Genomic DNA, 11,621 nt, shown 5'->3' on the forward strand with positions numbered 1-11,621 from the left:
TGCTGGGTAAAATGCTTCACAGCATTTCGTCCATCTTTACATTCTGAGTTCAAACTCTGCTGAGGTCAACTTTACTTTTCGTCCTTTTGGGGGTCGATAAATTAAGTGCCTATAGTAGAAAGGATTGTTGTTGTTATTATCATTATTATTACTATTATTCGCCGAGGTCGACTTTGCCTTTCATCCTTTCGGGGTCGATAAATTAAGTACCAGTTACGCACTGGGGTCGATGTAATCGACTTAATCCCTTTGTCTATCCTTGTTTGTCCCCTCTATATTCAGCCCCTTGTGGGCAATAAAAAAAAGAAATAATAAATTATTATTATTATTATTATTATTATTATTATTATTATTATTATTATTATTATTAAGGCAGCAAGCTGGTAGAATTGTTAGCAAGTCAGAATGCTTAGCAGCACTTTGAGTTTAAATTCAGCTGAATTCGACTTTGTCTCTCTGCCTTTTGGATCTTTCCTTCTCTCTCTCTCTCTCTCTCTCTCTCTCTCTCTCTCTCTCTCTCTTCCTCCTCTTCTCTCTCTCTCTCTCTCTCTCTCTCTCTCTCTCTCTTTCTGTCCATTCTTCTCTCACCTTGCAGCACTTCACCCCTTCAACTTGAACTCCATCCTTATTTTATTGCTCTCTGCCTAAAACAATCAATATTCCTCTCCCTTTTGCTCTTCCTTTTTTTTTGTCTCTTTTCTTTCTCATTCTTCATCTTTACCATTCTCTCTGTTAATATCTCTGTATTCCTTCCATTCCTTCCTTCAATTACATTGTATCTGTCACTCCAAACATCACTTCTGACCAACAATTCATCTCCTCTCTTCTTATTCTTATTCTTTCACACTCCTAACCTCATTCTTCTCCAATTCCACTTCCTTTATCTCTCTCCAACTCCTCTTCTACACATTCTCAGAACGCTTCACTACTACCAGACTTTGATGTCCAAAGGACACGAAAATCTTTCTTCAATCTCCAATGAATGGTTTGGTCCAAAATGTCAGGAAATTCTTTTCCTAACAACATATAGGATATTTCCTTTCTTAAATATCATACTTTGCCTCTGTGCATTTGTGTGTGTGACTGTCATATTCTATAATTTCTCCATTTTTCTTCCACTATATTCCGTTCACGTTTCTTCTCTAACTCTACTTTTCTTAGGAGAACAGTATACCCCACACAAAAGAACCTACTTACTCAGACAGCCACCAATCACCCATCAGGTATAAAGAAGGTAAGCAACCCTGATAAATGTTCATATTTTTTTCCCATATAACTTACTCAGGTAACACTACTACAGGTAAAAATATTGATTTACTGGGAACTTTGATTGCAAAACCTTTTCAAATTCTTTCCCAACCAGGAGTGGTCACCTTGGTCAACATTCTCTAAATTCAACAAATATTAAGTTTATTTAAATAATTAAATAAAATACAGGTATCTGTATATTTGTATAAATGCTACATGCATATTAATGCTGTTGCACAGTGCAAGATACTAGTCTCTGCAAGGTATCAGTAAACCAATCTGCCTGTCACAGCAATTTGAAGTTCCTGTTCAGAAACTAGTGCTGACTTTAAGATACATTATTTATATTTGACGGATATTTGTCCTCATCTTGTTTGTTGTTAACACAACGTTTTGGCTGATACACCCTCCAAGCCTTCATCAAGTGTCTTGGAGAAATTTCGAACCCAGGTTCGAAATTTCCCCAAGACACTTGATGAAGGCTGGAGGGTGTATCAGCCAAAACGTTGTGTTAACAACAAACAAGATGAGGACAAATATCCGTCAAATGTAAATAATGTAAATAATGTACATAATTTCTCATCTTTTAAATATAGAACTGTATAGACTTTAAGATGTTCTGGACCATTGCTGTTCAGAAATTGAGTGTTGTAGTTGTATTTTCTCTCATGCTTGTTTTAACAGACTTTAATCGTTGTTTTTCCTGTGTTATATCCCATATATTGCGTTCAGAAAAAGAAAAAAGAAAGAAAAAGAAAAAGGAAATTCAATTCCTGCTCAGTTTATTTGCAGAATATATTCAGACAAATAACCATTTTCTTGAATTGTTCTGTTTCATTTGTGTATATATACATCCAGATTCTTTTTGTTTTGACTTTTCTGCACATGGAATTTATCATTATATAAAAAGGTAATTATTTTGACATGTGATGAATGGCACGCCATGCACCTGTACAGGGAATGTTGATTTGATGGAGGCAGTGAACTTACATACAGCAGAAACATTCATTTGATCACTATAAACAAATCATCTGTGCAGGTTGTTCAGTAAGAATTTTCAGAATCATCTTTCTCTGACTTGAGAGACTAACAAAATAACCGAAAATAGAAAAAAAGTAATGAGGTGTGTATATAATATATATAAATAATGGTGGAGAAAAAAACTTTCGTACATCTGGTCATTCTATCTGTAGATGTATTTAGATTCCTTATTTTCTTTATTCTTGTTTTACTGGTTTCAGTCATTGGACTGCGACCGTACAGGATCAAATTACCCCTCAAAATATATCATGCTAGTACTTATTTTATCATTCTTTATTTCTTGAACTACTCTTCAACATAATTTAGACACAGCACCAGTTCATGATAGTAAACTGTTGTGAAGAAAGACATGCACACATGTATGCATGTGTGCATCCAACAAGCTTCTGCATTTTTGTTTTGCTTCTTTTTTTTATATATTATAAATTACATTGGTTTTTGTTTTTATGCTTTTTTTTCTTTTTTTCTCTTATTTTCTACAAATATCCTGATATATATAATTATTATCATCTTCCCCATTTAACTTCCCTGTTCCATGCTGGCATGGGTTGGATGGTTTAACGGTATCCAATGGGTCCAAGGCTGCATCATGTTCCAAGGTCTGCTCTGGCTTGGTTTCTATTGCTGGATACCCTTCCTAATACCGACCACTTTACATCATGTGCCAGGTGCTTGTTTCCATGGCACCAGCACTAGTGTAGTTACCATGCAACTTACAAAACTACAACCCCCATTGATTGAGTAGGGGTTACAGTACAGAGGTGAGGGAGAGGGAAACGGTTTTATGCTCAGAGATGAGGGGTAAAGCTGGAAGTAAATGAGAGAGATGTGGTGGGAGAGGTTGCAAAGATGTTACAGAAAGAGAGAGGGAAGCAGGTTTAGTTGGAGGGATGTATGATGGTGGAGATGGATAGATAATTTGGTGGCGGCTTAAGAGGGTGTTCAATGTAAAATGTGAGAGGAGAGGACAGTATTAAGATTGAACAATGGATATCAAGTGAAAGGGGCTCTGGGTAGGAAGAAAGATAAGTGGTTTCAGGAAAACCCATGAAGTATGCAGTCCTACTCACATTTAATTACAGTAGCAGAATACTGTAGACAGAGAGAGAGAGATGATGGATGGGGGATCCCTTGAGGAGAAAATTGGATGAGCGACCTAGTTGTGCATATATGCATTCACTTTGCTGACATGGAGGGGTCTTGTTGAGAATCCCATATTGCCAGTCATCCTTGTCCTTTGTCATCTCCTCCATGAGGTTCAAAGTCCTGAGGTCAGTGTTTACCACTTTGTCCCATTTCTTCCTGGGTTTACCTCTTCTGCAAGCTCCATCCAACTTAAGGGATCAGTTGTTTTCATCCATATGCACCATCACAGTGCAATCTTCTTTTTTTGCATAGTACATCTGATTGCTCAGTTTTTCTCTTGACACATTTGTACTTTGCCATTCATACACAATTAATAATGATACATAATTGATTTACTCTCTTCAAAGTCTTGAGTGTTTTCAAAATTAATTGAAAAATAGTATATTTTGTTCCAAATATAGCCGTGGATGTTTTGATCAAAGACACTCCTACAATATCTAAAATGGCAAAAGGGGATTAAATTCATATTAGTTAAATAAATATTTCTTTTAACTTTCTATTTTGTTTTTAATCAATTTTCCATTTTAATTTGATTTCATTTCATTTTTGTTGATTTAAAAAAAAAATTGTTTTATTTTTGTTCAATTATTTTTTTTTATTGATTTTTGTTTCAAATTTTGTAATTCATTTTTTAGATTACAGTAGTCTTCCCGAGGACCGTTATTATCCGTCTTATTATGCTCAGAACCACTCAAGAGAGTGGTCTAACCATAGCAGGTCAAACATTGACCCTTATGCTACTTTTACCCCTAGTGAACGATTACGCTCTCAGCAGGCAGAAGATGGTAAGGAGCACAGTTGATTTACCGGCCTGTTTTCATATTGATATATTCTATATGTATTGACACCACCTGTTTGTATTTCATATATCTACATTATCTATCTTTTTAGCTTGCTGTCATATATATAACATACAATATATATGTGTGTGTGTGTGTGTGTGTGTGTATATATATATATATATATAACATAATAGGGTAAAAATTTGATATTAATTAATATCAATTTAATACCAGGAAACCAGCACATTAAAAGAATCAGAAGGTTCAGAACAAATTTTCTGAGATCCTAAAAGGATTATAGTACTTGTGTATATAAAAGAGGCCACTAAAGTGGACAGTTAATGTGCTAGAAAAAGATCACTTCTTTCTTTGAGAATTTTTTAAGTGATCTTTTTCTAGCACATTAACTGTCCACTTTAGTGGCCTCTTTTATATACACAAGTATATATATATATATATATATATATTTACACACCCAGTCTATTTTTATATTACAGGTATACACTATCATATATGTTTTGCATGACAATACATATATATTATTGCATAGGAGACACGCTTGATTATCCTTGTGAAAAAGAAAAATTATGCCAAAAACCATTTTTGTTGTCTGTATCAAAATTATCACATTTTTTTCAATTTAGTTTGACCGTTTCCATTTCAACCTGCCTGATACCTCCCCTGGTTCTATGGTACAAACTTCCAGTTTGAAAGTGATTTAAATTACAACCTACCCCTCAAAATTTCATGTTAATTTAGGTTCAAAACATTAGCAGTGTACATTAAAAGAAGTATGACAACAAAAGCTAACTGACATGTTCGATACAGTTGTTAAAATCTTTAACTGAAATCCAAAGACTTCCAAAATCTGAAATTGTTTCCAAGAGGAGCACCAAAGATGGAACTCCTGAAAGTAGTGGATGTAGGTTAGATAAGCATAAAACAAAAATGGTATGTAGTTGATAAATTGAAGCAAAAGTAATAGGTGGGTTTGCATATGTTTGTGTGTGTGTGTGTGTGTGTGTGTGTGTGTATAAACAAAAAACATAGAAAATGCCCACGTTCATAAGCCCAAAAATTCAATTTTCATTTCTAGATCATTATTCAAGCCGTAGATACCAGGAATTTCCTCAGAACCATTGGAAACGAGATGACCGTGTCCCTCACACACATCATAATCCATCCTCACCACCGTTGCATCCTGAACAAAGTCCATCTCATGATCAAAAGGTTTGCCTTCTTTACAAAGTTTTTGTCCTTTTTTTTTTTTCTGCCTTTATTCTTTCATCTTTTTTTGATATTTTGTTCTCTTTATTTAATTTTCCTTTTATATAGGTACAGGCATGATTGTGTGGTTATGAGGTTCACTTCTCAACCACATGGTTCTGAGTTCAGTCTTACCGCATGGTACCTTGGGCAAGTGCCTTCTGCTATAGCTCCCAGGTCAAGCAAAGCCATGTGAATGGATTTTGTAGATGGGAACTGAAGGAAGCTTGTTGTATATGTGTGTGTGTGTGTGTGTGTGTGTGTGTGTGTGTGTGTGTGTGTGTGTGTGTGTGTGTTAGTTACTTTCTCTTTGCCTTGATTTCATGTGATAGTTGTAAATGAGTTTCAGTGTCATACAAGTGGTGTCCTTTGTTTCCAACCTTAAGTGAAAACATGTCTAGTCATTGGGAAAATATTACCTTATTTCGAAACAGGTGAGGGTTGGTATCAAGAAGGGCATCCAGCCATAGAAAATCTGCCTCAACAAGTTCCCTCTGATCCATGTGAGCATGAAAGAATGGAAGTTAAGGCTCTGCTCATTTTAATTGATGTGACCAGCATGTTGCTCTGGTCAGCATGTCAATCCATCCGACAATGGAGCCCCGTGACAAAAGTATCTCACCCAGCATCCTAACAATTTCACCAATCCTCCACTGTAGATTGAGGGTTCATTTATCAACCCTAGAAAGATAAACGGCAAAGTTGACCTTGGTGGAATTTGAACTCAGGGAACAGGGAGCCGGAACAAATACTGCAAGATATTCTGACACTCTAATGATGATTCTGATTCTACCAACTCACCAGGTTCCATTAATCCTTTGCCAGTCCAGGACATATTTACATATTTCTTTTGTGTCCATGTATGAATATTATGCACATTCCTAATTTTTTTTCAACAACCAGAATATCTTTGGACTTATGGAAAGGAAAGCTTTATATTATTCTGAACATAAAAGGTGACAGAATTGTTAGCATGCTGGGTAAAATGCTTTGCCTTTTATTCTTTTGGTGACACCAAAATAAGTACCAGTTGAACACTGGGATCAATTTAACCAACTTAGCCCCTCTGCCAAAATTTGAAATTATTATTCAGAACATATGAAACAAGGGCTCACTAAAAGTATGAAAACAAGCATGGATGTTTAGGGCAAAAGGTTAAACAAGGTCAATTGAATAAATTTGTTTCATTTATTTTTACAGATTTACAATGATTCATCTTCATATAGCAGTGATTCATACAGTCGGTATACATCTAATCCTGCTAACAAACACGATGACAGCAAGCTTCAAGAAAAATTTGGTTCATTGTTTAATGCAAAGCGTATTGATCGGAATACCTCATCGCATGACCCATATCGCTTCACTCGCAGCACAGCAAATCCGGTCAGCACCATCAATGTAGATAAAGCAAAATTATCAGACCTATCCGCCAAGTATCGGTAAGGAACCGAACCATTTTTCTCTGTCATCTCAAAAACTAACACCAAAAATAAGGAAAGTAGCTTAAGGGAACTAGACATGTGCAGTTCATTGCAACAGCTTTCATTGCAATCATTATCTATAGACTACAGTTTGTACTTTTGTGTAGCACAATGACTGGTGCAACACATTCTGCTGTCTGTCATTACTTGCCTAAGAGTTCATCAGTAGTCACAACACCACTGTTCTCCATCTAGACCATGACCATGGTTTTAGAAGTATGTTCCTGGTTCATCCTCTCCATGTCTTGGCTAGTGAGTAACATTGAGCATTGCAGACCAGTGTCCGGCAAGCAGTAACCATCTTTCTGTTACGTTGTTGACAGTTACCTTTATTGATAATGCATTTTATGAAACATGAAAGCAATTCATAAATATCCAACTGAACGTTTCAAATTGAATTAAAATTAATGAATTTATCTAATTTTAAAGATATAATTGATAAGATATCTATTCTTTGTATTTTCTTTTCTTTCATTTTAATTTGAAGTATTTGAAATTATTAGTTTAAACAATATCATTCACTTTTGTATTCCTTATGTAATAATGTATTTTGCTATGGAAACAAACTACCTCAATCAAAAAATTACTTTACATGTTTCATATTTTGTCTTTTAAACCTATTCTTTAGAATTTGATAATTAAATTTTTAGCTTTTTTTATTTTTGCTGCTGCTAATTGTTGCAATTTAGAATCCAAGCATAGGAAAATCTTGTTTATTTCATTTGTGTTAATGTTTACTTTGTATATATCGTCTACAAATTGTGCAAATGACTCATTTAACTCTTTAGCATTTAAACCGATTGTATGCTGCCCAAATATTCTACCTGTTTCATGTTCAAACCAGCCAGATCTGGCCTCTCACACCTGCCCTACAATGTCGTTGTAAAAACAAACAATTATATCATTGAAATCCCAGAGCTATGAGATAATGCACAATTAATTCAAAACAATGTGAATAAAGCTTTACATTTGACAGAATATTTTGAATGCTAAAGGGTTAAAGAAACTGAATAAATCTAGTTTTATTGAACTCTGACTTGTAATACAATGTTTTTTGTTGTTCCTATCCCCTCCTGCCTCCAGCTGATTCTCCAGACTTTTATTTTTCCCCATGTTTTTCCCTATATATACATAATTCCATTTTTCTTCTTTTTTTGTTATTTTTGAAAAAAAGATAAAAAGAAATACTTATTCGTTTTTGGAAATTTAATTATGATATGTGGATAAGGTTATTTATAAAATAAATTTTCAATAAAAATGATTACGATGTAAGAAGAAATCAAAGTTTAGAAGGAGAAAAAAAATTAGGGAAATTTAAGGTACCATATTTTTAAGTACTTTCAATGCCGCTTGTATTAGTCAATAGCAATTAGAAAAATAGGAAAGCAAATCGGCCAGTTAAGTGAAAATTGATTTTGAAAGGTTTAGACTAGCTACGGGCAACCTCTTTCAAGAAGCAGGTCACATGAGACATGGTGCATCATCAGGTGGGCCATACAACTGAAAAGAATCAAAGTAATGTTTAGTTAGGTGTGCCATTTAGAAAGTCCTGTGAGTCACAGGTTACCTGTGACTGGTTCAGACTTTCAAAGAGCTTAAATCAACAAAGCTCAATTTAAAGAAACAGAAACATTATGAGCAAAGACTGGCTTGGAGAATGAAGTGTATGTTTAGCAATTTCTCTAATTCCTTTAATTGGTTTATAACATGGAATCAAAGAATATTTTTAAATATTTCTGTGAAAATGTTGTATTAACTGATATAACCTTTGAATTGAATATCAAGCATACAACTATGATAATTGGAAATAACTAGAATAGTTTAAAAAACAACTAAATGTAATTAGAATAACAGAAAATTAATTATGAGATTGCAGAAAAGTCATGATAGTCATTTAAAATATACACACTAAACAATGATGATGATGATATAGTGTTATACTCACTTTTGTTTTATTTTGGAATTGCATATTATAATATGAGAAAAAATTTATTGAATGTCTACAGCTAGGTCACAGACATACTTCTATTGCAAGTGTTCCTTCCTTCTGCAGGTCCTCAACTTCTGATAGAGACATGTGGATATGAGGGCCATTGTGACATATGGCATGTCTTGGTCATTTTAACCCTTCTGTTACCATATTTCTGTTCAAACACACTGTTGTTGTTTCAATAAATTTTGAAACTAATAAAGAAATTAGTAAAATAACATGTTCATCATTAAGCTGGTGTTTGGAACATAAATGGAAGTTTTTGATTTAGATAATTTAAAACAGAAAGTTTGTATCATAGGACCAGGGGTTGTCTTAAGCAGACTGGTATCAAAAGGGTTAAATCTGGTAGAGTATATCCCTCTCCAGATCTGAACAGAGCCAACTCTGTCCAACACTGATAAATCTACAAGGTTGCCATTTGTACTGCTTCTAATAGCAATCAGCTCTTGACCAGTTAGTATAGACTTAGATCGATCTTTAAGTACTTGTTCAAAAAAACTGGATATGAATAAAGAACAGGCTTTCAAACTGAAGAACTAATGGAATAACTGAATATCCTTCTTAGTTTATAAAAAAACTGGTCAGTTACTGATTTCCAACAGATTTTATGAAGCTTTGTCTATGATTATAGAAGTAATAAAAAAGACTATTTCACACTTTGCAGTACATAATATTATCAAGAAATAAAACAAAAGTAAACATAGATATGTGTGTATGTTTTTGGTGAAGTGGTTAGAGTTTTGCATTCATGATTGCAAGATCGTGGTTTCAAATCCCAGACCAGATAGTGCATTGTGTTCTTTTGCAAAACACTTCATTTCATGTTGCTTTCAGTCCAGTCAGCTGTAAATGAGTGACTCTGTGATGGACTGGTGTCCTGTACAGGGGTAAATGATGTGATCTCTGTCACTCATACCCCATGGAAACTGGGTAATCAGTTCTATGAGTCCTAGGGTGACTCAAAGCAGTACTTAGTTGTGCATGTTTTAGATGGTATTTTTCCACAATGTAATATTGTTTCAAGTACACCTGAGCATTGTATACAAGAAGTTCATTTTATATATATATATATATATATATATATATATATATATATATATATATATATATATATATATATATATATATATGTATATGTATACATACATACTGGATATTGTGTCTTTTAGATTTCAGCATACCAAACCATCAAGCATGGGAAACATTGATTACAAATCAAGTCATTTGCAAAGCAAATTTGGGTTTGATGTAGTTTAATTAGCATTTAGAAAATTAGAAAAAACATTATCCCAAAAAATTCATAAGATATTTTAATGGGCGTAATGGTTATATAATTTGTATGGCTCAGCAGAAAGCAGGATGTAGGGAGAAGTTAAAAAAATGTAGGAAACCTTAACATCTAATTATATTTGTCATTTTCATGGCTAAAATGACTTCTCTTTCTACAGTAAAGAAGAAGGAAAAAACAAAGTTGGAGCCAGGTCCAACTCCTCTATAGATCATATGCAGGATGATTTTACATTAGACAAGAGGGGTAAAGGGACATCTTCCAACAAAACAACAGGCAAAAAAGAACCACCTCCAGTCCCTATAAAAACATACACAATGAGAGACCGAGGGATTGAACCTGATGATAAACAATTGAGAAATTATGAAACTGCCAGTCGGTAAGGAACATAAGTAAAAAAAAGATAGTATGTTTATATGTGTATGATGATGTGTGTGCATGTGTATGTGTTCTGTAACTGTTGTGATGGAGAGAGAGATGGCCAAAGGGATAAGAATTTTGCTTTGCCATCACAATATTCACAGGTTGATTCCCATTGTACTATATCCTTAGACAAGGATGCACCCCATACAACCATAGCCTCTGGTCAACTCTGACTGACAAAATAACATCTCATCTATGAGAAGAGAATGATATTTCAGCTTATGACTAATAACATTAGCAGTTCAACTATGCTATGACATAAGATAATATAACATTATATCTCAGTTATGATGATGACGACATCTCAGCTATGACAGAAGACAACATGTTAAATCTAAGCTACTGGTTATGATTATGATGTTTCAGCTATAGCAGATGACGACATGTTACACCTAAGCTGTATATGAGACAATACAACATTTTATACCAATTCTCTAACAGCTCTGTTCTATGACAGATATACAGCACCCTGTAAGACAAGGGGCAGTGACTTGATTTGATATATCATCAGCTTTTTAGAGCCAACATAGGGGCTTCTATGTCAGTGGTTCTCAACCAGGGTCCATAGAAGGTTTTTATTGTTAAAATATATGTGCAATAAACTGGTTATACTTCTGCAGTGCACAAAATATTTTAACAACATTTTTATACAATTCCTTATAATATTTAATTATAAAAATATAATAATAGGATTTTTTTTAACATCAAATGGCTATGTGGGTCCATCCAAGTGAAATAGAAATCAAAGTTTAAAAATGGTTGAGAACCACCGATCTGTATGATCATTGGACTGGCTAGAAAAGCTACCAAATTTCCCTTAAATCATGCTGCATTGCCTTAAAAAATGGAAGCGCACATCACTAATGAAAGTCTATATATATACACTGTCTGAGTAAAAGCTGAAATGGTCAAGTTTGACTCAGATACCTCATGGATCTAATTGATTTGGGCTA

The 11,621-nt window shown here is 34.1% G+C and overlaps 1 protein-coding gene across 32 annotated transcripts in view; it reads left to right on the top strand.

Annotated features, from left to right (window-relative positions):
- The window catches only part of LOC106883544 (tight junction protein 1), a 589,197-nt gene that overhangs the window by 542,066 nt on the left and 35,510 nt on the right, over positions 1-11,621 (top strand). For 18 of the 32 annotated variants that reach the window (XM_089340327.1, XM_089340320.1, XM_089340324.1 and 15 more), the window contains 5 exons: positions 1,162-1,234; positions 4,071-4,220; positions 5,314-5,447; positions 6,684-6,922; positions 10,406-10,624. In XM_089340327.1, coding sequence (XP_089196453.1) covers positions 1,162-1,234; positions 4,071-4,220; positions 5,314-5,447; positions 6,684-6,922; positions 10,406-10,624 — 815 coding nt within the window. The remainder of the gene's footprint in view (positions 1-1,161; positions 1,235-4,070; positions 4,221-5,313; positions 5,448-6,683; positions 6,923-10,405; positions 10,625-11,621) is intronic. The other 14 variants (XM_089340345.1, XM_089340343.1, XM_089340322.1 and 11 more) reach the window with 3 other exon arrangements.

This window comes from Octopus bimaculoides, chromosome 23 (assembly GCF_046866305.1).
Source record: "Octopus bimaculoides isolate indiv1 chromosome 23, ASM4686630v1, whole genome shotgun sequence".
NCBI lineage: Eukaryota > Metazoa > Mollusca > Cephalopoda > Octopoda > Octopodidae > Octopus > Octopus bimaculoides.